At 42.9% G+C, this 26,872-nt stretch overlaps 1 protein-coding gene across 1 annotated transcript in view; it reads left to right on the top strand.

Moving 5' to 3' along the window:
- VAT1L (vesicle amine transport 1 like) overlaps nucleotides 1-26,872 on the top strand; it is a 58,210-nt gene that overhangs the window by 7,120 nt on the left and 24,218 nt on the right. The window contains exons 2-7 of the mRNA XM_035121129.2: nucleotides 3,232-3,361; nucleotides 4,978-5,193; nucleotides 10,283-10,425; nucleotides 14,441-14,544; nucleotides 19,067-19,122; nucleotides 20,923-21,117. Of these exons, the coding sequence (XP_034977020.1) occupies nucleotides 3,232-3,361; nucleotides 4,978-5,193; nucleotides 10,283-10,425; nucleotides 14,441-14,544; nucleotides 19,067-19,122; nucleotides 20,923-21,117 (844 nt within the window). The remainder of the gene's footprint in view (nucleotides 1-3,231; nucleotides 3,362-4,977; nucleotides 5,194-10,282; nucleotides 10,426-14,440; nucleotides 14,545-19,066; nucleotides 19,123-20,922; nucleotides 21,118-26,872) is intronic.

Genomic DNA, 26,872 nt, shown 5'->3' with positions numbered 1-26,872 from the left:
AATGTAGCTCTCTCCAACCTCATGACCTCCAGATGCTTTGTACTATCATTTCCATCAGGGTGTAATTCCCACTCTGCCAATGTGCAGGGATTTATGGCAGTTGTAGTCCAGGATCACCTGGTGGGCTATAGCTTCTCTACCCCTGGCTTAGAGGTGTGCAGGAAACCAGCAGACTTGCACAGGTGCTCACAAGGGATACCAAAATTGGTCTTTACCTCCACACAGAAATTTGAAATGTGGTGCACACACAATACAGGGAGAAGTATCGAAGTCTGAAAACAGGGCATTTTGATCCTTCACAAGCCCTATCCACACAGCAATTCCATGTTCAATGAATGTGTGAGGTGTGATTATGTCTGCTTGTATGCATGTAGTCCCTGTTCATGGGTACAGCTAAGGTTGAAGATATGGGCAGTGGATGCAAGTCCATTTCTCCCGCCTCCACCTCACTCAGTGAATGTAGAATGGTTGTGAGTACATATAGAACTGCAGCCAGAACCTGGATCATGAAGGTTGTCTGATGACGGCTTGCCATGGCACAAAACAGACAGGACCAGTGTCAACTGCAACAAAATGTTGCAATGTCTCCTCAACATTCCTAACATATATGCCCCCATTCCTGATTCCAGCTGGCTAGTCCATCAAAGTAACACATTCCCACCCTCCTCTATTTTTCCTTTTCCAAACAACTCAGCATTCTGTGGCTCAGTCCTCATTGGACTGGTTTGGGGTAGAGATTGCCCCTTAGGGATTTTGCAGGTCTGCAAAATTTAGGGTTATCCTAAGCAGCTGATACACATGCGCACACCCCTGTTTCTCAGTGGCCTGGTTTTGGCACTCACCACCTGAGTTTGCTATTAGAGGGAGTGCCATAAGGCAGTGAGAGTTCTGTGTCTCCCTTATACACTGGAATCCGCCTTGGATTGGGAGGGGCCCCAATTTCTAGTAGTAACTAAAACAATCTAGTTCCACTAACTTGTTATCACATTCTTTGTTTGGTGCTGTTCTCTGAGATTACATCCAAGTCTGTTACGAGACTTCAAAGGCAATGTAATGGTTAGTTTCTCTGGCATCTCTACAGAGAGGCAACGTGTAAACATGTTTCTATCTTTAAACAGCATTAATTATTTTCTGATATTCAGAGGGGACACAAAGAGAAGGAAATGGCATGTCTCAAGGGTTTTTTCTTCAGAATACAATTGGGAATACAGTGAAACATTTTTCATGTCAGTATGAACACTCTGCTGTGTAAAGTTTCTTGTAGCAGAGTCTGCCTACAGCAGAACCAGTCAAGGGAAAAGGTTTATATACAGTAGTTAATCCCATTTTGCTTTGTTTAGGCTGCATCCTAGCCACACTTACTTAGCAGTAAGTCTCATTGAAGTCAGTGGGGCTTGCTTCTGAATAGTCATGTATAGGATTGCACTGTTAGTCATGTCTGCCAGAGATGCAGTGAGGACCTTTAAGTTGAGAAAAACTCTTCCAATACATGGACAGTTTTGGTTCAGTCTTCAGCACCAGCTGAAAATGTCTAGAATGGACAGGAGAGAAGGAACACTGGGATTGTACACCTTTCATAGTTGTGTGCAAGAGGGAATTTCAAAAGGTGTCACTTAAAACCATTAATAAAAGCTGCAAAAACAGGAAAGGGAAACTCAATGGGTATGAACCTATCATAGGTATCTTTGTTGGTCCATGGTGGGATCACAGAAAAACAAAACCTTTATTAGGGCCAAAAGTATTCAGCAAACCTTTGAGCTCTTCAGAACTCAGGTAGGATGTTATGCAACATCCCTGGGGGATGTTGCATAAAGGCCCAGCAGGGGTCCCAATTAGGCCTGTGAGACCATTTCCCCCAAGTCATATCCACCCTTTAGCTGATTTTCAAGAGAAATCCAGCATGCATCAAGATTTGACTTTTTCATTTAATCCTGATGGGCATGTCTTTTGTTGTGGATGCTCAGTTCAGTTTTCATTTCCACCCTGTGTCTACCTCAATGTTTGGATAAGAGATGGCTTTCTGTAGGTCAGTGTGGTTGCTGGAATTACATAATATGCCCTTTCCCCTTCTAAAATGTGCTTTTCAAATGTGGGCTGTGCATGGTCTCTTAATATAGCTTTGAAAGGCTTCACAAATGCAAACAGTGAAGTACAAATAATTCATAAGAAGACATGTCAAATTGCTGCACAGACTTTTCGCAGCAAGTGAATACCCATCTGGATTGGGTCAGTTATGCTTTTCAAATATGATCTGTATATCCTACATAATCTACCAGTATTTACAGAAGACAATATTAAATATATAGAGAATTCTGGCATTGTGTCATCTGTACCTGTGTCATCAGTTTGTCAGTGACCAGTTGGTGGGTAATGCAATTCCTGAGATTCAGAAGGAGATGGTTGTGCTATTGATGTTGAAACCTGGAAAAGACTTCTCTAAACTCTAACCTGCATATGAACTTACCCAGACCCTTAGCGCTTTCTAAGAGGCCCTTCTCCAGGTGGCCCTCTGAGGGAGGCTTGGAGGGTGATGACAGAAAAGGGGACATATTTAGTTGTGGCTCCCCATCTGTGGAATCCCCTCTCTAGTGAGGACTGCCTGGCACCTTCACTGACATCTCTTTGGCACCAGGTAATGTGGCACTGTGGGTTAAGCCACTGTGCTGCTTGGGCTTGCAGATCGAAAGGTTGGCGGTTCGAATCCCCACGATGGGGTGAGCGCCCATTGTTCAGTCCCAGCTCCTGCCAACCTAGCAGTTCGAAAGCACACAGTGCAAGTAGATAAATAGGTACCGCTCCAGCGGGAAGGTAAACGGCATTTCCATGCGCTGCTCTAGTTCGCCAGAAGTGGCTTTGTCACCCGGAAAAACTGTCTACAGAAGCGGACAAACACCGGCTCCCTCAACCTGTAAGGCGAGATGAGCGCTGCAACCCCAGAGTCATTCATGACTGGACTAAATTGTCAGGGGTCCCTTTACCTTTAATGACTTACCTTTTCTCCCAGAACTTTTAATTGACTGAGACAATGTTGTTTTGTTACTAGTGTGCTGCCAAAGCCGCCTGTGGCTGTTATGGTCATGGTTTTGTTTTGATGGTATAATGTATGGGACTAGTCCATGACATCTAGAGGACACCAGATTGTGTAACTGTGTAAATCTAATCTACAGGTTTGTTTCCTTTGTTTACTATACTGTGAGACACATCCTCATTACTTGTTTCCTTTATTCACAGTGGGTTAAATTTTATTGACCTGATGGTTCGGCAGGGGAACATTGACAATCCACCCAAAACTCCACTTGTGCCTGGATTTGAATGCTCTGGGATCATAGAAGCTCTGGGTGACAATGTGAAAGGCTATGAGGTAATATCATATGTATACCTGATTGGGACGGTGGCAATGTATTTATTAGACATGATCCCATATTAGTTGTGGTGAGTAGCTGAAGGAAAACGTCAATTTGGTATGCTACAGAAGTGAAAAATTCACATTCAATGATAGGGATTGTTGATAAAGATGTTAAAAATCAAAATCAAAAGTTCAGGAGTGAAGAGGGAAGGGAATCAGACAGGCAGGGACATCGTGGGCAAGGCCTGTGGGTTTGTTTCTGACCCCCCTACACACTTTTTGTCCTCACGTTCAAGCTGAACTTGAGGCGAGATTTCAGTAGCTTTTAAGGTCCTCTAAAACAGCATGTTCCTCTTGAAAAATATTTGAGCACCAATGTGAAGATTATCTATAGCAAAACCTGCAGAGAACATTACCGAATAAATTACCTTTATTCTTAAGGACTTCAACATAACATGCTGAACATGATATATAGAATAATAATTTCCCTTTTTAAAAAAATGATTCCTACTGCATCATATTTGAAATAAGTCCCTCTCCACCACCAACCTTTTATTCTGGTGTAGTATCTCTTTGTTTATAATTGTATTTCAGCCAGAAGAGTAATATGAATTGCTTTCCTATTTTAGAATCTGTCAAAAGGAAATGATAAAGTTGGTTGTAGGTATGAGAAGGCAATGATATGAAGTTTGCAGTAAAATACAATCTATACTAAAAACACATACACACACTTGTGATAATTCCAAGATAATTCCAGCAAAGTCCAAAAATGACACTAAGAACTTGAAAATATGCACTGATATAACACTAGCAGTGATCAGAGAAGATGAAAAAAAACCTGTTCATTGAGGTCAGTAGGATAATATGCTTCTCTCCTCTAATGCAACTTTTCTAAGCTTTAGAGATTGGTGGGATTTTGAGATAATTCATTATCTACAAAGGAGCTGTGCAGTTCCAATTTGCCTGTCCTTTTTTTTTAAAGGCAAGTTATAAGAAACCTCCCTGACCTGACTGAATAAGAGCTATAGAGAAACATAATGATATGAGACAGGCACACAGTTAAATCTTCCAACATGTATATTTTCACTTTAAAATAGTTGCAGTGGGTTCTAGATTGATTGAAATAGTAGTGTTGGAGGCTGTTGTTTAACCCTGTCCAAGGAGTAACCAACATTTTAGGCCCTGGGCAAATCTGCAAACCAAATAAAATTTTATGGGCATAGCAAGCAGACACTTCAGCATAGTCTGTTAACTACGGTATATGTTTATTTCAAGCCTTATTTCTATTTTCATTGGGAAATGGGTAGTCACTATGGGAAATCCACAGAGGGAAAGTCTTTATGGGCACAAATTGATATTTGAGGCAAGAATTAAGAGCCTTGAATCATATTTATTATCCCAGACCACTGTTTTGGCAACATGTGTGTCATTTGATCCTTATATGCTAGACATACACTCAATGGCTGGTAGGTAAATGTGTGAACTGTTCCCCACTGGGAACAATTGTGCCTGCTTGCAATGACATTAAAAGTTCCCTGTTGAGCTTTCCGTTCCTCTGTAGCCATGTTGCCAGGGACATCCTGAAAGTTGTAACCTGAATGTGTGTGTGTCCCCCCCCAAAATGTCTATAGATTGGAGACAGAGTCATGGCCTTTGTCAACTACAATGCCTGGGCAGAAGTTGTGTGCACACCTCTTGAATTTGTGTACAAAATCCCTGATGATATGAGCTTTTCTGAAGCTGCTGCTTTTCCTATGAACTTTGTAACTGCATACGTGATGCTCTTTGAAGTCGCCAACTTGCGAGAAGGCATGTCGGTGCTGGTTCACTCTGCAGGTGGCGGTGTGGTAAGTTGGCTTAACTTTTGTCCTACAAGGAATTATGACTTTCAACCTGTGTGTCAAATTTCAGTCCGACCTCGGCCCCCTTTGAGTATTGTTTGTTTGTTTGTTTTTGTTTTGCCTTGCTGGAGTGTTTCCTTAAACTCTGACGATTCACTCCCCAGAAGGAGAGAAATCAAACTGGTTCTTGAATTGTAAGCAGGATCCCTCAACTCAATCTCAACTCAACAGCTAGGGGTAGGAGGCTTGCCTCTTCTGTAGCTGACAACCACTGCCCCCACCCCATCACAAAAAGAAATAACCAACCCGAAAGATTTGGAAGGTATTTGGAAAAGAAGATTGCAAGCTCCGGGGGCCCATCATCACTGTCTGCCAAAATCCTGACCATGCAGGCTACAACTGGCCCTAACAAGGATAAAAATCATTTTAGCACAAAATCTCTTTAGCCCCAAATAATTGTGTTTAAGATGAATGACCCATTGCAGTAAAGGACTGGAATTTATAATCTTATTACAGCTCAGTACAGTACAGAGGAGCTCTGTTTTATTCTTGTTGAATTTTTTTTTAAAAAAATAAATCCCAAGTGTGGGATTTGAAAATAACACAGAGCTTTTTTTTTTTAAAAAAAAAAAAGGTTGGGCTTGGGAACGTGCACATGGCAATTGTGGCCCATGTTAGTGCGTTCTTTAACTTAAATAGATGGTGCTTTACAGGTCAAAAGAAGGGCAGATCCTTGCCCCAATGAAATTGCAAACCATGAGGCACATGTCCAAATGAAAGGAAGAGGAAGAGCCTTTGAAATACATGGCACATTTCTAGTTACACTGTTTAAAAAGAAAAGAAGCAAATAAAGGAAAAGAAAGGTATCATGAGACAGAGAAAGGTGCAAAACAGAGTGACAAACGGTTGCCCAGAACGGGATGTGGCCCTTGGGCTGAAAAATATCCCTCCTACCCACGTGAAAGCCTCTCTCTTCCCATAGGGCATACAAGATCCAGCTCTTTCTCCCTACCCCACCACATCCCGCAGCACTTGCTATTTAGTTTTTTTTATTTTAAAAAAACAGCTACTCGATGCCAAACTGCATAACAAGCATCACATCTAGTCTGACCCTGACTGACAGTAATTCAAATGCAAGTATCCCTTCAGTGTGAAATTAACTTAAGGAGTTCACTGTCACAAGCTGTCGTGATGGCCACAAGCTGATATTTAGGGAAGCCACTTAATACATCACGAAAGGGTAGGAAATGAATAACAAAAAAAGGAGGGCAGAAGAGGATTTGGATTTGCATAACATTTTCATATGCTAATTTATGTGAATAGACGCAAATGTAGAAATAATTACTATATTTTATTTTTATTTTTATTTGTGCTTTTAAAATGTGTCAAAGTAGCTTACAGAATATTAATATTTGTATGCACTTATCAAACATTTAAAATCAACGACAGATAATATAACACAGGAATAATAGAAGTGTTCATCCGTCAACAGGAATAAAATGGGACAAATCCTACCCTACTAAAAGTTGAACATCAGACCAGGCCTGGCTTATTCCACATTATTGCTAAATTGAGATCCAAAAGCCTGGGTAAACAGGAACCGTGGTGGGCCACTTCAAGGCCCCTACTCTCCAGTCTTGAGAGTTATTTATCTTTAAATGGAACTTGGACCAGAAAACCATTCAGACAGGATTGCCTTCTGTAGAGTAGGACACATTGCCAACATACACTAGGGGCGGTTCCTCATTCTCATCCAGGAGAGCTGCTCTTAGATTCATATGTTCTTAATTGTGCACCAGGGTGGGTTAAAACCTAGTTTTACAAAAACTTCCTACTCTTAAATTCACTCCACCATCCTCCCAAATCTGAACAGTAAAGAAATTATTTAGGGGTGTTGGCATCCAGCTAAGCATTAGAGAGAATGAACTGCCAAAGTCACAAGAACATTAAGCCAGCGGCTCCCACACTAAATCTCCACATATTAATCCACTGCAACAACTTTAGCTGCACATAAAGTTCATTATGAATAATGCAGGGAAACAGGCCTTGGAAATGGCTTCTGATTAGACGTTGCTTAACTTCTCCTGATAATAAATTCAAGGGCCTTGAATGTACCCACTTTGTTCCCAAATGTCATGGGCATACTGAAATGCCCAGAAAAATCAATGGGGGCCCTGTAGCATCAGAGCATTGGTGCTTGTTTTGTTCATGTCAGTGCAAAATTCAATCTAAGGGCACATTTGCTTTCTGAAAAATCTGAACTGTTGGAAGCCACAGCCAAGGCCTCTTCTGAGTTTTGTGAAGACCTGAGCAAAAGTGAATCAATAGAGCCTACAATTGTTGCATCCTCACTGCTTTGTAGTGCAATAAAAAGACAGAAAGTATATTTCTTAACCCAGAAGCTCTCTGATGTCCAGAAAACCAGTGTAGTGCAGTCATTAAAGAATTGGACTTGGGGTATCTGGGTGCTGCTGGTGTTGTGATCAGTGTCATTTTCTGCCAGAGATTGTGGGTTTGGGTGAGAACTCTCATGACCCAAAGGGGAGAGCTGTCATGGTAAACCCCACTTCTCTTTACTTAGCCAGCTGTAAGAGAAGTCTGACATACTTGTCTCCCCTTCAGAAGAGCTGCCTGCTGCCTATTAACTCCTTCCTGTTCCTAAGGTCCCCTTCTGGAACAGGATTTGAGCACACCCACACTCAAAGCTTTGATTCCAAGTGTTGAAAAGGAATGCTTGAAAGGCCCAATTGATTTTTGGGGTTGAGCATACACCAGGCTACTCATTCATCTGAATCAAGGAGGGCCTTGAAAGGTCTGTGTGCTCTTTCATTCTAATTCATTGCTATGTCTGTCTCTCAGAGGAAGAGATCAATGTAAATCACAATATGCCATGCTGATTATACCACTTGGCCTTCTTCTCTTCCATTTGGGACCTTGATTGGCACACCGCTTAGGGAAGCCCTTACGCATTGTGGGAGCTGTTCCGAAACACTTGGTTAACCTCCTATGCCATCACCTGAGCTTACCTATATCACTGACTATGTGGGATGAACATTGGTGCAATGCTCCTTTGCCTCTGTGGCTGAAGCCTAAAGGGAAGAGAGGAAGGCACACTTAAGGCCTCTCACCTACTCAATTAACACACAAGGGTTCTGGCTAACTACTCTAATTCCCAATCTCCACCCAGTCAACTAAAGTTCTGAACAGAGCCTGTGCATACACAAATGTGGCTTCAACTGCACCAAGCATTTAAAGCAGTATGATACCACAGCCACAGCTCCCCCCACCCACCCCCCAAAAAATGAATCCTGGAAACTGTAGTTTGTAAAGGGTGCTGAGATTTTTTAGGAGGCCCCTATTCCCACCACAGGGCTACAATCCCCAGAGTTCCCTGGGAAGAGAGATGGGTTGTAAATTTCACCATGGATGCAAATAGCAAACCAATGGAGGAGGGGACCATGTAAGAATGGAAGGGGTTAAATACCCGTTCCCCACCCATTGCAGTCCTGTTGTTGCTCAGAGCCCCCAGCAGCTGATATGTACACTAATTGTGTTCATGCAATTGATGTAATGTCTAGTTGTGCCCTAAATCAGTTTCAGTCCAAGAACTGGGTTTAACAGAGTGACGGTTGACATTTTCCCCCATTCAAATATTATTTCCCTCAGGAGCTAAAATCAAAAAGAGATTCATGCAGAAGCATTGATTGCTACCCGATAGCAGCAACTTGATCTCCAGTTTCAAGTTTGACTCAAAACAGTTTGAGCTGACTACAGAGGGAATGTCATATGTTTGAACTACAAAACTTAGCTGGGTCAGAGTGCAGCTTTGCTTCCCTTTTTGTGAGAACCATCAACTAATGCTGTTGCCTTCCTGAACATATTGAATATCCATTATCAGTGCAAACTTGCTGTACCTAGAAATCCAATGCATCATCCTTAAAGTCCATATGTGTACATTTTAGTCTGCATTTTCAAAGCACCTGATGGAGGTTTTCCTTTTAAAAAATATATAATTAGGTCTTCAGTCAGAGTGCTATGCTAATATCACTTTAAAAGCATTATAATTTTGACTGTTCCATGGCCATTGTCTGGAAGAAGAATCACTTTACACATTTAAAAACAGAATCGGAGCTACCGTAGGTTCCTCCTGGCCTGCAAACCTGTAATGGGCAGGATATTCATTCAAACATACAACCCTCCTACCTCACTTGAAGTGATACAGTCCAGCAATAGATATGTGATCAAGTGTTTTGTCTCTAAGTTATTGGAGAAGGCCAAAGGGGTGGACACAAGTAAAAGTGTTTGGGGATCCTGGGCAGGCAGAAGTGCAGGATAGAAAGAACAGCTGGGTCCCCCAGCTGTCCCCCAAGAAGAGTACTTCTGTCTTGTCAGGATTCAACCTCAATCCGTTAGCTGCCATCCATCCTCCAACCACCTTCAGACACTCACACAGGCCCTTCACTGCCTTAACTGGTTCTGATTTAAAAGAGAGGTAGAGCTGGGTATCATCCGCATATTGATGAACACCCAACCCAAACCCCCTGATGATCTCTCCCAGCGGCTGCATGTAGATGTTAAAAAGCATGGGAGAGAGGACGGAACCCTGAGGCATGCCACAAGTGAGAGCCCAGGGGTCTGAATACTCATCCTCCACCACCACTTTCTAGACACAGGCCAGGAGGAAGGAGCGGAACCACTGTATGACAGTGCCCCCAGCTCCCAGCCCCTCAAGACGGTCCAGAAGGATGTTATAGTCGATGATATCAAAAGCCGCTGAAAGATCCAGCAGAACTAGGAAACAGCTCTCACCTTTGTCCCTAAATGAAGTACCTTCAGAAGCTGGACTAACTTCACCAACTCAGGCTGGCTATTAGAACCCCCTGGCTGTTCCACTTGAGCCTTTCTTGAGCAACAAGGTCTTCCTGATCTAGAAAGGAAACCTAATTCCCCCATTGCTTGTCTCATTGCAATTTGCAGGAGGGGGCATATGACTTGATCAGCAACTGAGAGGGTCTAAACCAAGGGGTCCAAATAAATAAAAGATAGATAAAAGACTCCATTTGTCAGAATAGCTAATGCAGTGGTGCATTTGCAGGGACAAGCCGTTGCTCAGCTCTGCTCAACAGTCCCCGACGTTACCGTGTTTGGAACAGCTTCTTCCTTCAAGCACGAGGCAATCAAAGACTCTGTAACCCACCTGTTTGACCGAAATGCAGATTACGTCCAAGAAGTTAAAAAGTAAGAGGATTTGCTTTATTTTACTTGTTGAGAATAACTATAAAAGCTAGCAAAGTGTTATTAATACTCAAAGACCTGCTGAAATTCATAGGCATAACTAACTTGATCTGTTAATTTCAATGGGTGTACTCTGAGTATTTATTTATTATCTAATTTATATCCTGCTCTTCCTTCCACGTAGAGTAGAGCTTAGTTGGATACAACCTAAAATGTGAGCTATGTTCAATATATGATTTTTGCTGTTCTATTTTGTAGGCTTTCATCATAATTATAGGTGCGTGGGTTTATAATCCTTCATTGAGAATTATGGGACGGCTCCCTAATTGTGGAAGGCTGTCCCCAGAGAAGCACACCTGGCACCATTGCCACCTGTTTTTAGGCACCAGACACAAGCATTCTAATTTACCCAGGCTTATGATTTTTAACAGGGAGGGTAGTTTGTTCAGCTCATCCTTTAACTGAAGTGGGGAGGACTTGTTCCTTTTAACCAAACTGCCAGATGAGCATTTTAGTTTATTGTTTTTATCTGCTTTTAATGTTTTTGTTGTTTTATTTTCACTGTGTAAGTCGCTTTGAGGCACCTGAGTGCAAAATTGCAACTAATAAACTCTGTAAATATAGATCACAGCAGAAAATCCCATCAGTTTTCCCACCTGCTGTGGTAAACCAGAATGACCGCTTAACTATCTTTGTGCTCCAGCAGCCTGCAAGCGTGATCCACTTACACCATGGATGCAGTGTCTTTTTAGGACTGATGCCAAGATGTCTCAACAGAGCCCTGTTTTCCCCCCTTTCACCACCGCATGTGCCTTGGCACTCAAACAGGCTGCACAAGAGACTAGAGAAGATCTGTGTGCTTCGTCCATTCCCCATGTAACCTGCCTTGTCCATGCCTTGCAAGTGACTGATATTCTAGGAACTTCCATGAGGTAGCAAGGAAGGTCTGAGATTTTGCCCTTATATTCTTAGATAAGCATCAGGACTGCTCTTGAGGACGACAAAGATATTGCATGAACTGGCTCTAAAGAGGATGATGTCTACACTAAAAAAATTGTTTTTGTTTTTTAGTTTCTGAAAGGAAAGGCTAATCATTGTGCTTTTACAAGAGGAAGCTCATCAAAAGATGATATTATTCGCTTACACTCCTTTGCGCTTGCTCAGGGCAAAGGATTATTTCTTTCAATAAAATTGTTTCAACTTAGTAAGATGAAAAAAGGTGGAAAATCCAATTGACACCTGTTAAAATGCAAACCAGTACCTCAGTTGAGCTAAGTGGGCAGGAGTTCAGGTTTCTCCCTAGGGCATTCTCGAACTAAAACCAGAATGATGAGTTGTTATTTCTGGAAGCAGCATTTGAGATCTCCAGAGTCAAGTGAAAGGAGTTTTTCTTCTTTGTCATAATTTGCTAAAATGGCATTGCAATTTGGGGTATTCTTTCTTGATACTCTGCTCCCATTCATTCTGCTGTCAAGTGGAACATATTCAGCAATCACATGTAGCATCATGACAAACAACCTGGGCACTTTACTGTGCATAGCAAAAGACACAGAGGTGGATGAGGTTCAACCTATTTTCTCACTGGGAGGGGTGGGGGACACACAACCACAAGTACTCCATTCAGGGCCCTCCTGGCCAGAGGACACAGCCTTGCCACTATCCTCTTACCCTGGAGATGAGTCCCCAGAGTACCTCTATCTCCTCAGCCTCAAAGAAGTCAAAATAATGTGAGGGCCCTGTAGCCAGCCTGCCAGCTCCTCTGTAGAGGCACAGCCAACCATACTTGAGGGCTGGTCAACTTATTTTACCTGTCCTTATTTTATTTGTAAGCTGCCTTGAGTCTCTGACAGGGAGAAAGGTGGGGTATAAAAATATAACAAGAACAACAACTTATTTAAGGCTTCAGTTGGCTGTTGCACCATGTGGAGACAACAGCTCCTATAGGTGCCTTAGCAGGCCTCTTTTTTTGGAACTGTCCAAGGTTCTGTTCCTTTCTGCTTTCTGACTTGAATTTACTCTAATCAGACACTGCCTGCTTTATCCAACAAGCCTTGTGCTCCCATGGAACTGAGCAATCAGCCTGCTTTATGTGGTGGTGAGATGTCACATGATGTATAACAGCGAAGGTTTTCATGATGTCATCGCACAACCACAGGAACATACTGCAGGTTGCAGTCATCCGACTTCTACTTGAGGCCTCTCTAGTATTCCGTATTTTCCTAAATCACCCATCTAGTGGCAGGTGCTCTTCTTGTTTCCGGAAAAGAAAGAAAAATCATCTTTCAGGCCACAAAGTTTAGGCTGTGCTATGACAATAGGTGCTATTATCTAATTTCAGACAGTATCATTGCTATAACATGAATGCCTTTTGTGTGGATTAAAAAATGTTGCACCTTATGCCTTTCAGTCTCTCTAGGGTACAATTATCAATTTTAGCTGCGCCAATCATTTTCATAACTAAAATTTCATAATAATTAAAATTAGCTCTCTCTTTTTTATAACTGCTAAGATCAGTGACGCAAATATAGTTTATAATTGCAGAGTGCAGTCAAATCTGGCCTATTGCCAGGATTTCACAGGTTTGGTTAGGATGAATTATTAAACAAAAAAACAGAAATTGCCATTTAAATGAGAAGGGGAATACAGTTTGAATCCTGGCTTTTTATCCTTTAAGGCAGATGTGGGAAAACTTATTCAGCCTAATGGTCACTTTCATTTCTGAATAATCTTCTGGAGACCTTATGCCTGTGGTAGGCCAAACCAAAATGGAAAGTGGGTGGAGCAATAAATGTTAATGCTGCTGCAACACACACACACACACACACACACACACACACACTAATAGACAATTTCTGGGGCCACAAAATTATTTTGGCTTCGTGTCACCTTAGGCAAAGTATTATTATTTTTAAGTGAAATGTGTGGGTTTAAAAAAAATGACAGGGGCACAAAAAAACCTATTGTATGCTATATGTGACTCATGGGCTGCATGCTGGCCAACCCTGCTCTAACCACTACACCACACTGGCTTGCCTCACTCAAAAGGGGGGCATGATTATGCAAAGCAAATGTCTGTGTTCAGTGGAGTCCGTATAATCAGTTGTAACTACAGTTACCTCTTAACTTAAAATGCTCACAATCCCTGCTTTTGTTGTCTTTATGCACTCCTATAAACTGAGCTGTAATTTATCTTTATTTCTGTGGTGATGGCCTCTGCTCCCATCCTGTCTTGTAAAATTGCAATAGCAATAAATGATGACATTTTATATCTCCTTTCTTCCTCTGTAGTCTGCTGCAGAGGTTAACAACCTGTAGTTTTAACTTCCCTGGTTTGTTTCACTTAATTGTCTGGTTATAGTCTCATCATCTAAATTGGCCCAATATATGCATACCAAGTAGGTATAGGATTGCAACCTAAGTTACAAGGTTTCTAAGGAGGCTCAACAAATCTTAATTGTATGGTTAATACTAGAAGACTAATCCAGTTTAGTTCCATTCCATTCCATTCCCTGATCCATTCTGTACCATTTGCACATAACTGTGCAGAACTATAAAAATAAGAACCCATAGAAACCCCTGATTTCGCCCCCTGTGATCATGCGAGTGTCATCTGAGCCGCAGATTGCAGACTTTCTCGGAAGGCATAAGTCTATCAAATGCAGCAGATGCATTGAAACAAGACAGGAATGTTCACACTGGCAAGTGCTTTATCTATGGCCCTTGGCACATTTATGCAGCTCTCTCTTAGGAGTAGGCTGTGGTGGTGAGTACTTGAACCATTTATTCCTTCTTGTGGTTCATGAGTCCATTTAAGTCATACTCAGGATGGACCCACTGAAATCAATGGACATGACGAACTTACATTCTCCGTGGGTCTGCTCTGAATATGACTTAGCTGTATGCAACCCCATTTTTTAAAAAATGTGTATGGGTTTCAATTCCTCAGAAAATCTTCTGAGGTCTGTGGAGTCGAAGGCAGCAGGCCACATTGTCTTAATTTGTGTCTGTTGCTTTTTAGAATCTCTGCAGATGGCGTAGACATTGTCCTGGACTGCCTTTGTGGAGAAAATACAGGCAAAGGCCTCAGTCTTCTCAAACCACTCGGGACTTACATTTTATATGGTGAGTGAAAGTCAGCTGGCAAATCCTCACCCGCTCTGCCAATCGCCACTCTATGGTAACCAACTCAGGTCATCATTGGTACATGGTGTCTCATATGGTGGAAATGGATAAATAAATAAATTATTTATTTATTTATTTATTTATTATTTATACCCCGCCCATCTGGCTGGGTTTCCCCAGCCACTCTGGGCGGCTTACAACAGAAAAATGAAATAAAATAATCTATTAAACATTAAAAGCCTCCCTAAACAGGGATGCCTTCAGATGTCTTCTAAAAATCTGGTGGCTGTTTTTCTCTTTGACATCTGATGGAAGGGCGTTCCACAGGGCAGGTGCCACCACCGAGAAGGCCCTCTGCCTGGTTCCCTGCAACTTGGCTTCTCGCAATGAGGGAACCGCCAGAAGGCCCTCTGTACTGGACCTCAGTATCCGGGCAGAACGATAGGGGTGGAGACGCTCCTTCATGTATACTGGACCAAGGCCATTTAGGGCTTTAAAGGTCAGCACCAACACTTTGAATTGTGCTCGGAAATGTACTGGGAGCCAATGTAGATCTTTCAAGACGGGTGTTATGTGGTCTCAGCGGCCACTCCTAGTCACCAGTCTAGCTGCCACATTCTGGATTAGTTGTAGTTTCCGGGTCACCTTCAAAGGTAGCCCAACGTAGAGTGCATTGCAGTAGTCCAAGCGGGAGATAACCAGAGCACGCACCACTTTGGCGAGACAGTCTGCAGGCAGGTAGGGTCTCAGCCTGCGTACCAGATGGAGCTGATAGACAGCTGCCCTGGACACAGAATTGGCCTGTGCCTCCATGGACAGCTGTGAGTCCAGAATGACTCCCAGGCTGCGCACCTGGTCCTTCAGGGGCACGGTTACCCCATTCAGGACCAGGGAGTCCTCCACACCTGCCCACCTCCTGTCCCCCACAAACAGTACTTCTGGCTTGTCAGGATTCAACCTCAATCTGTTAGCTGCCATCCATCCTCCAACCGCCTCCAGGCACTCACACAGGACCTTCACCGCCTTCACTGGTTCTGATTTGAAAGAGAGGTAGAGCTGGGTATCATCCGCATACTGATGAACACCCAGCCCAAACCCGTCACTACCGCCACTTGGTAGGCTCAACATTGAACTCTAACGCGTGTCCGGTCAGCTTCAGAATGAGTTATCCGCCACCGGCACTCTAGCCATCTCAGCGATTATTTCATTGCCCTCAGATCCATGGAAAACCATGGGACTGCCCATGCTCCATGCAATTGGAGAGGGCGCTTCGGAGCCAAACAGTCAATAGCCCCGGTTAACTCTACATTCCAGCGGGCCACCAGGGAATCTGCTGAAAGGCCATCAACATGGGATAGAGCATCCCCTACCACTCTCTGGAAACCATTTGGATCCATTAAGTGGCGGGGACGGACCATCCGAATCTGTCCCACCTCCCTGCAGAGGGGAAGGGTTGCGGAGAAGTCCAGTTGCACCAGGTAGTGATCTGGCCAGGTAGTGATCTGACATCAACTCAGAACTGCTCTGTGATGCAGTGTGCATGAACAATCATTGTGGCCTCAGTGGACAAGTACAGCTATCATCATCATCATCATCATCATCATCATCATCATTACAAATATAACCCACCTTTTTCTCCAAACAATTCATGGTGGCATACATGGTTCTCTGTCTCATTTTATCCTCAACAAAAAGCAGCACAGCTGCTGTTCTGGGAAGCAAGTGAAAGTAATTCCATTTGGCATTACTGTACAGAGAGAGACATACGCAGACACATACATACATGGAAGAAGCGGGGAGCTTCAGGACGTATGTGACTGGGGCTGCATGTCCACCTGTGCTTAGTGCAGGGATGGGCCTCTGAACATTATGGACCATAGGTGCCATCAGCCCCAGTCAGCATGACTAACATAAAAGTGCTAATTCATTTGAATTGCCTCCGAGGCTGCTCTCACACTAATCCTTGGAGTTTGAACATTGAAGGAACATAAGAGAAATTTACACCAGCTCTAGGCAATGCAATGGGCATCTAGTTTACAGGCATCCTTTACCTATTCATACATCGAGGGTATCCAGGGAGCAAAGGGGTAGTTGCACACAGGCACACCACTAACCATTATCCCCAGGATCAGTAGCTTTCATTTGGGGGTGGGGGGTGGGGGAGAGAGAAGATGCTTCTAGCATTTGAAGAACCTGAGATATAAGGCAAAACGTATGTTCACTAGTCATCTTACTTTTTTATGAGAAACTCGCCTGCTCCCTGTTTCAGTGCTTTACTTGTATTTTACCAAGCTGTAGGATTGTCGAGTCTTAACATAAATATGTGAGCAGTATCTACTTCCTGCTACAATTCAGGATCCAGCTCAAATCCCTCTTCTGGCAGCATCCCCTAGTTTAGCTCCACGTGATCTGTTCCAGATTCTGGATTGGGAGACACTGATATCAAGTCTTGGTTTGAATGCAGCCATCATTGCACGATTGACCCTGACAGCTGAGTCATGGAAGGAGATACGGAGCAGAGAGCTGAGGCAGGATATAAAGCAAGCCCAGCTTGGCAAAGAAGAAAAGCCCCTGTCAATGATATCAAAAGGTTTAGCAGAAACCCCTCTCCCCACATTATCTCCCAAGGGTTTCACTTCCCCTGCCTCACAAAGTATCCTTTTGGCAGCACAGAGAAAGCACCCTTCCCTGCCAAGAGAGGACCAAGGAATCTGGGCTGTGAGCCCAATTTCTCCTTCTGCACAAAGGATGCTCTTGGTAGAAAAGCAGAAGACTCCCCACAAAAAAAAAAATCTCTGAAAGAATTCTTCAGAAGAGAATTTGGCTTCTTGGATGTATGCCAGAGTGGACACACATACTTAGAGTTCAGTTCTCATCTACATTTGACAATGACAACTCCCCACCCACTTTGCTGTTACTGTATTGGGCATTCAGTCATCTGGCAGTTCCTGGGACTGGTGGGGGTGAAAGGCCCATGGTGAGGTTGGCATAGCGTCTGTGGACAGGCTCTCTGAGTGCCAGGATGGTCTCCCCAGAATCATCAGGTCCATCAGCCATGCTGGCTCACTTACCATCTTCCAAACACAATTGGATTACACACACACAACTCCACAAAAGCAAATGACAAGAAAACACTCAAAACATAGCAGGCAGCATCCTTAGTTATTACAAATCAGTCTTTGATCATCAATTCATACTGCTAGATTCTCCTAGTTTTCTATAATTATGGATGCATACAAAATAACTCATTCATCTGGGATCTTGACAATATGTTTACACCAATAAAGCAGATGTTCTACACCAGCTTTTCCCCAACTTGGTGTCCACAAAATGGTTTGGATCAATAGTAGCAACAGGTGGTGTGTTCACACCAGAAAATCCTCATCCATGGGGAATAATACAATCCCCAAACATCTGGAGGACATCAGGTTGGAAAAGTCTGCTCTCTACACACATATTTCAGTTAAAATATTTCTCAACTGCCCTTCCTCAAAAATATTACAAGTCAGTGTGCAAACATATACACTGCAAAGCCCAGGCTGGTTCACAGGGCTGTCTTAAGCATATCTGGCGCCATGGCGCAAAGATCCCTCCAGTGCCCCCCTGCCCCATTTCGCAGTGCGGGTGTCTGACGGGTGCAGTGTGGCGCCCCAGCGCCCTGGCGCATTGCGCCACCCAGCCTTGCCTTAGAGCCGGCCCTGCTGGTTCATCTCTGTTTCCCTTCACTGTCAACAACATAGCCTCTTTCAGAGACATCAAGGAGCTCCTATGAGTAGTGACTAGTTCTTAGTCTTTACTTTTATTTATAATTTATATGCCAACTACTGTTCTCAGGGTGACTTACATAATGGTAGAAATGGTTGTATTGGTTTTAGTTTTTTGAGTCTGTAACATTTTGCTTTTCATCTCATTTTTATCTCCTTTGGCTGTGAACACTATTATCCTTTAAGAAACAAACCATGTAAACAGTTGTAAAAAACAGCAAGTGAATGTAAACCTTTTCAAATACAAAATTCCATTTTTAATTCAAAGGAAAGTGAAATGTGTTTCAGCTATCAGAAATTGGGAAGAACTGTACTAAAAAAAGTATGTAAGACATAAACACAAAATCATACAAGGCAGCTTTCCTCAACCTGATGCTCTCCAGATGTTGCTGGACTACAACTCCCATAATCCCTGATTATTTGCCCTGCTGGCTGGGGTTGATGCAAGTTGTAGCCGCAAAGATCTGGTGGGCACCAGCTTGGTGAAAGCTGGACTCTACCAGATGCCTCACTGCATATTTGAATGGACACAGATTTTCAGAGGTTTTGCAAGGGTTCTGAAACTGTGGACAGGATGTGCTATTCCTTCTCAGTACTACTTTCATAAGATCTTTACGGAGAACTGGAATGTTATTTTAAGACTTTGATTTGGATCTCCAAATTCTTAAGCCTGGTCCTCAAGGCACATAATGAGCAATATTTTATTTTTAAAAGTAATTATCTTTCTCCCACCCTTACTCCGGCCCTTATTTTTCTAGGCTCATCAAACATGGTTACCGGGGAAACCAAAAGTTTCTTCAGCTTTGCAAAATCAGTAAGTATAATAACTTTGTGGCTTGGCTTAGATGGTGCTCATTCATATGTCACTGAATCACTGGCTCGGAAAAGAACTCTGCGCTCCTCTAGGGCTAGAACTACCGTAATCACATCAAAGAAGTGTTTCAGTTGAAAGCGTTGTAAATTTAAACAGGGAAAACAGAGGAAAATGGGACTCCACATCACCATCTGGTGGCACAATGTTATATCGCACATACAACGCATATACAGTAAATCACATTTTCTTTACCAGTCTAGCTGAGTCCTAGTTCAGCCCCCCCACCACTCAAAACAAGTGCACATGGGAGAATAATCCTGATTTCTTAAAATTAAATATTGCCATTCCTGGTGGTTGCCAGTTTTAACTGAGCAAGAGCAGAAGGGAAGGTGTTGCAAGTTAAACCCATTTCCCTCTGGATATGGTTGCAAAAGCACCCAAGGTGTGGGTGTGGGCAATTGTGAACAGGGAAATAGACTGCCGGGGGTGTTTCTCTCATTTCCAGTGTGAGAAGTGAGCCAGTGTGGTGTAGCAGTTGAGAGCGGTAGACTCGTAATCTGGGGAACCGGGTTCGCGTCTCCGCTCCTCCACATGCAGCTGCTGGGTGACCTTGGGCTAGTCACACTTCTCTGAAGTCTCTCAGCCTCAGAGAGTGTTTGTTGTGGGGGAGGGAGGGAAAGGAGATTGTTAGCCGCTTTGAGACTCCTTCGGGTAGTGATAAAGCAGGATATCAAATCCAGACTCTTCTTCTTCTTCTCCTCATATGTCATTCAAGCTCTGAACATTTGAAGGCCACTGGCACATGCTGGGAGCCATGACTGCCATCAAAGAACATCTAGAGCCCGGGGCAAAAGCAAGTGGGAAACATGGTTGACATTTGGTGGCCCCACATACCTATGAAGGTGGCCTGTGGTGATGGGGAAGCACAGGAACTTGCCTGCCAACCAGATCCCATTCCTCAACCCCTTCCACACATACACAGTCCAAATATACAAGCCAGAAGTCAGTATCAAAGAGGGAAGGCAAGATGGCTGGCTGGCTGGCTATCTGAGTGCTTTGAAGGCAGTTGCCCTCCATCCAGTTTGCACCAATGGAAGCTTTCCTTTCAGGCACAGGGGTGAGGAGTGCTGCATTTTATGGTGCCTGGCATGCTGCTGGGTGCCAGCAGTTGCAAATCAGCAGAGTGACATGCAACATCAAAGCATTCAGAAGCTCTGACCCAGCCAAATGAAGGCAATAACTCACAGGGGCAATTAGTACAGATAGATCGCTTTTTTACTGCCAGGTTATAAATGCATCACAGTTTCTACTTGCAGAGTTCATTTGCAGAAGGGTCTTTTCCTCAGAATTTCCAGGCTTTTGCATTGTGCAGCAGCAAAGCCTTGCTCTTCTCCCTCCTACATTCTGTTGGTTTACCAGGAGAAATGCTGACACAACACAGCCTTTTTTATACAGCTGCTGTAAGAACTGTGCATGGGCAGAAGCAGCTCTTCATGGGTGTCCTTGATTAAACACAGCTTTTTGACAGCTTCTAGCACTTTTTGGAACTTTTTGGAACGAATGAACACTCTCACACTCACCCAAACAAGGAGCATCAAGGATTGGGACTGCAGCAAGAGAGTGAAGGATTATATCCAATGTTAGTTCTACTCAGAGTTGACCCATTGAGGCTAGTCATGTCCATTCATTTCACTGGGTCTATTCTGCCTAGTATTAACATTGGATAAAACTTTATCGCTTTATACTTGCTTACATAACTTACATGGGTCTGATCTTGTTGCTATTTGCTTGTCTCTCTAGTGGTGGCAAGTGGAGAAAGTGAACCCGATCAAGCTATACGAAGAAAACAAAGTCATTGCTGGATTTTCTCTCTTAAACCTGCTTTTCAAACAAGGCCGAAGTGGCCTGATTCAAAATGTAATGGACAAACTCTTAAAACTGTACAACGAGAAGAAGATCAAACCTCTCGTTGATTCACTATGGGCTCTGGAAGAGGTAGGATAATTGCCTCTCTTTCATCTTACTCTGATACATTTTTTTAAAAAATGCATCCCTGAATAGAGATACTCAATTAAGATACTTAGGCTGCAAACCTGGTAATAAGATCAACTGAACACTGTGTGACGTACTTCTGAGGACACATGCATAAGATTGCATTGATAATTACTGTATTTTCAGGAAATATGACATCTGTGCATATAATTTTGATTCCTCCAAATGAGATAGTTCGAGAACTGACATTTTATGTTTGCATTTATAATAAATATATGAATCTTTGGCTGGAGATGACTAGGCAGAATAATTCTGTTTTGTAGTTCCCTTTTCTGATTCTGAACACTGATTTCTGTGGAAATGCCGCTGCTGATACGAGCTTTGACAGATTATTACTGATTTTCATTTTGTTCAGTATAATCACAGAGACTTCACCTTGTTCAGTATTGTTGTACATGTTGGATGTTTTCACTCTGCATGTGCATTGATCTCAGTTGCACTGTGTAGGAATTGGCCTCTACAGTGTCACTTATGGACTACTCATTGTCCTGTATTCCTATGAATGAAAGAGTTGAGGCTAATGAAGGAGGGATTTAAGCAAATGCAGTCACACATACATTGTTCTGCCATAGCTGACAAGTTATTCCTTTTTTTAAGGGATTTTCCCTTATGCTGAATAGGCTTCCTCGCGAGAAAAGGGAAAACTTGGCAGCTATGTGTTCTGCTTGGGGGTGAGAACCAAGATACCAGTCATAGGAAATGTGAGTTTTGAGAGAAAGGTGAAGAAAGACAGCCAAGGTCATAGCCAGAAGTATCATGATGCAGGAGGCCTAAGGGGTTGGGAAATTTTTTAATTGCATCAAATGCCAATGAAATAGCATTAATTTTTTTTCTTATTCATAGGCCAGAAAGGCAGGAACAAGTTTACCATTTAGTAAGCTATCACACAGCATTCTGCCTGCACATTTTCCTTCTCTCTATTAGTAGATGAGCTAGTGCTGGGATCTATTGACCGTTGTCCCATGTGGTGCTCTAGCTAATTTCAGCCTCTTAAAGACTTCTAGATGCAGCCTAACTCCACCCACCCAGGCTAAGCATTGGCACCTCCTGGTAGCCATATTCCCCAAAGTGAAAATCTGGTCAAAGTTGTTGAGCGGCAAACATCTCCCCCCAAAAAACTATGTCTCTGGGGAGCATTTTTCTTATTAAATTGCCCTAGTTGCCATATGTAAGGATTTTCCTGGACATTTTTCCGATTCAGCAAAAATCCTCCCAGATGCCATTTTGACAGTCTGATTCCCGAACATATGGCAGCCCTAATATACGGTAGGACTTTTTTCCAGCTCACTCTTGCTTGAGCAGCAAAGTCTATGTTAGTTCTAATGTGTCTTGCATTTCTGGACTTGCTTCTTAGTCCTCCAGTTGTCCTCCAGTCCTGCTTCCTGTTTTGCCTTCTGATTCTGTTCACTCTTCAGTCCTGACTACAGGCTTGAACCTGCCGGTGGGTGCCATTGACTCTTGGTTGCCTTTGCATGCTGGCTTCCAGTTCCTGACAGTATCGAGCCTGTGGTTTTTGAGAGGCCCCCTGTAGCATTCAAGGCACTGTGTATCCTAGATAAGAGTGTAGTGAAGGAATCATGGATAATGAATATATAACAGAGATTTATTTAGTGTGGCTTGCAAGCAGATGCAAAGCAGATTTCAGACTCTGCTAGAATTCACAGATTGGATTTGAAAGTAACATATAGGCTTGTAACCAGATGTTGCAGTGAATCACCACACCATTGTTCTTCAAGGTTTCAGCTAGCCTCAAACAAGAGTGTTGTAGTTCAGTTCATTTTTAAGGGGGAGTGTAAGCAAAGAGACATCTCTCCCATCCTACTCCCTTAAGGCCTTCCCTTGATGTAAGATCATTTGGATTTTATTGTATAGGTAAATAGCATGGTTGTGGAGAGTAGTGAAGGTAAAAGACATATTTCCCCACTTTCCTTCCAGTTGGAACATCACTGTATGGTGCAGGCAATGGAGTTTGTGGTTTTCTTTTTAACTCTAATAGCCCATCCAGGATACTTTGTGTAAGTTGCTAGTTCTCATTGCACTGTTTTTTATTCCCCTGCCTAGTTTTTTCCCCATTTAATTTTTTGTGTGTGTGCGCTTCTGCAAACCTGGAGGGTTCTCCAAGTCTGCTGCTACCTCCCTCTCGTGCATGGATGATGCAGTTTTGGCTATATAAGGTTGGCAATTGGCTATATGACACCTTGGCTATATGACACCTATATGACTATTGGTTTATATGACACCTACAATTGCAGGTAGTACTCTGTGCTAAAATGAGAAATAGCATGTGCTCAGCCCTCTGGTTTACAGTATAAAAGTAAACTGCTATTAGTGAGAAAGGGAAAGGGAAATGGGAGGCGAATCAGTTGGGAAAAGCCACAATGAATACCAGTTACACTCATTTTTGAGGTAGTACTGTAAACCTTAGAATGGGAGAATGATCTATTTGCACAGAAAAAATGTCAGCTCCTGGTGTGAAATTTACTTTAACCATCATAATGAGATACTAAATTAAAGTACAGAAGACATAGATTCAGATTTTTTTTATCAATTTACACTTCCGCAACCATTACATTCAACAAGAAGGTAAAATAAACAGTTTAAAATCTCTGCAGTTACCTTCTGGAAGCTTTCCCTACCTAGCCTTGAAGATTAACAGATCAGTACATATTGATATTATTTTGTTATCGTTTTTATGGTTGATTTCTGTACAGCCTACACAGGACACGCTGCTGAAGACAAATATAGATATACATATAACGTGTGTATTGATCAACTTCTTCCTTGGAATATTGAGTTTTTCTGTCCAAAATTGGATTCATGTAAACAAAAAATTGAATTGAATGCAAGAGCCATAAAACAAATCCATTCCAAACCCTGGGATCATTATATTCTTGCTGCTGATTCCAAGCTGTAACATGCTTTGCAAATTCCCCACTAGATCATGAACAGTGAGTAGGCTTGATAAATGAGCTAGGCTGCAATCTCAAACAGATTGTATTTGCATACTTCTCAGGCTAGTGTCAAAATGACAGGATAGAAATCTACCAAATGTTACATGAATGTTGCCAAACAAATGAGGAGGGACAGGGATGCTGCCATATAAGACTACCAACACAGCTTGCCTTAGCACTATTTACATATTTAAAAGGAGATTGTTGCCCTGCCCTGAATCCCCACTTGACATCATTGTTGCCACCATTGAGCAAACAGGTAATGCCCAATGCTAGTCCTACTCTGAATAGGCCCATTGAAATTAATGGAATTAATAAATTTATCTACTTGCTATCCACTATGACATTGGGTTCTTTCATTAGAGTTGCCACTGATACTTGAAAATTGACAGACTTGCGTCCAGGTCCAGGTTGCAGGGTTGGGATTGCTTCCTGAAAAACATGATACGTGTTACAGGGACCTTCAGTGGAAGGAGTTTCTCAAAATAAAGTGGAGACACTTTGCCCAAGGAGAGAGCTCTGTTTCTGCAAGGTTGTGATTGTTAGCAGTTCCCCCACTTCCTCAACATCTCCATGCCTCATTCCAGACTCCTCAGGCAGACCCACTGACCCTTTAGAGAAGATTTTCATGTGGGTCATGGGACTCTGAAGAGAAAGGTACTGGAAATTCTCCCTCCACAAGCTCCCTTCACTTTGCCACAACTGTGACAACATTCACAGTTTCTGCTGAATGGGAGTCTCAATCTCATTAGGTAACTAAGCAGGAGGAAATAGCTGCTGTTGATTTTGTGCAGGGGTCTGCCATGTGCAGTGGTACCTTTCAACGCTCAGCTGAATTACAACTGCTGCGGGCTACTTAAACTGTGAAGCCCCCAAGGGACCCTGTGTGGCTAGACTGAGCTGGAAGGCTGAACTAGAATACCAATGAAGCAGTTACTTGTTGAGTGATATGGCCATCTCCAGGTCTCTAACTAATTATGGTGGCTTTCATTTTGATTCAGACCATGACTATTCTTCTCCACTGTGTTTAACTTACCGGTAGATGGAAATAGGTATATCAATCATTGATCTGCAAACCTTTACTGTTGCATCCCTAAACACACTTACCTGCAAGTAAGACCTGCTGAAAAAAAGGGAAACTTCTGTGTAGACATGTATAGGACTACACTTTGAGTGAGAATGTGAATAGATTTCTCCAGATTATCGGATGGGACTAATGGCAAAAGCTGCAAAGAAAATTCTGAACTTTTCCTTACTGATTGTTTTGGGCTTGATTGATAAATTAGTATGGATTTGCCTAGAACAGGGTTCCTCAAAACATAGGCTCAGCACATGTTGCCAATTATCTAAGGAAAGTGGTACTTGCAAGAAAAGGTTCCATTGGATATTCACATCCTACTAGGGGCATTCCTGTTCCAGCCAACCAGCCATGCCTCCCCTTCAAGCACTGATCACTCCAGTAGTAGTGAATGTAGTGGGATGACCCACCTGATACTGACACCAGTGCTGCTTAGCTGGATGAGTCTGGGTAGAGCTGCAAGGTCAGAGTTACATGGGCGCATCAGTGGCAAAGCTTAATTGGCAGCCAAAATCCCACTTGCTTGCCCAGTCCAAAGGACAGCCCCACTTGCCATGCTGAAGTTGTGCCCATCCCATTCCCATATAATGAGGCCCAAGGGGTTGTCTCCCTTGTTGAATCATCTTAGCTTGCTTAGCTATACACAGCACTTGTTGTACCTTTGAACCTTGTTTTGCCTATGTAACATGCTGATTTGAGCTTTAAAGGTTTTGGTGGAAACCATACTCCAAATTCAAGTTCTTCATTCTCCAGTGAAAGCAAGGGAAAACTGTTGACATGATCAAGGACCACAGAGAGTCCTATGCACAAATGAAGATTCCAGTGCACTACAGAGAAGGACACAGGGTTGTATCCAACCAAGTTCTACTCAGAGTAGTCCCACTGAAATTAATGGACCTACGTTAACAATTTCCATTCATTTCAGTGGGGATACTCTGGGTAGAACTAACATTGGTTACAACCCAGGAAGCTCTTAGGCATGAAAGATATAGAACATGAGCAAGCATGGTCAAATACAGAGCTTTCAGGACCATGGATAAGTCACTGAACTGATCATCCCATCCAATCTCTTCTCTGCTCAAAGGATAGCCATCATGTGGCTTTGGACTGCATCATATGCTTTGGACTACAACTCCCATTATCAGTGGCCATGCTGGGTGGAGTTGATGGGAGTTGTGGTTTAAAACATCTGGAGGGAACTACATTGGTGACCCTGCATACTGAGCTCTTTTATATCCCCTGGCCCTGACAATCCTGCTGAGCTTTCTCCATCTCCAAGAGTGGAAAGTCCAGGCCTAGGTCCTGGAGTTAAGCACCCCATTAGGTAACTATTTCCAACTCGAACATTGCTTCTGTTGGTGATCAAAATCTGGGGAGCATGAAGTTTCTAATGAGGAGGGCCCTGGTAACTCTGTCACGTCAAGCTCAGGCAGTGCTGTTTCGGGCAGGCTGTGTCTTCATTCAGGGGCTTTGGTTTTCAAGGGCCCCCTGGTTGTCAAGTTCTGGCTTACTTACAGGGTTTGATGCCAAATGCTGGTGCTGCAAGCTGGTTGCCAGGCATCTTTTTGCCTGCTGGAACATAGACTATATCATATCTAGGCAAGGAATAATCTTATTCCATCATTGGTGGTGGGGATGGACTAATAACTATATTCATTTGCATTGGTTA

The sequence above is a fragment of the Zootoca vivipara genome, chromosome 6 (genome assembly GCF_963506605.1).
Source record: "Zootoca vivipara chromosome 6, rZooViv1.1, whole genome shotgun sequence".
Classification (NCBI taxonomy): domain Eukaryota; kingdom Metazoa; phylum Chordata; class Lepidosauria; order Squamata; family Lacertidae; genus Zootoca; species Zootoca vivipara.
Note: the sequence above shows the minus strand (reverse complement) of the source record. Positions and strands in the feature narration are given on the sequence as shown.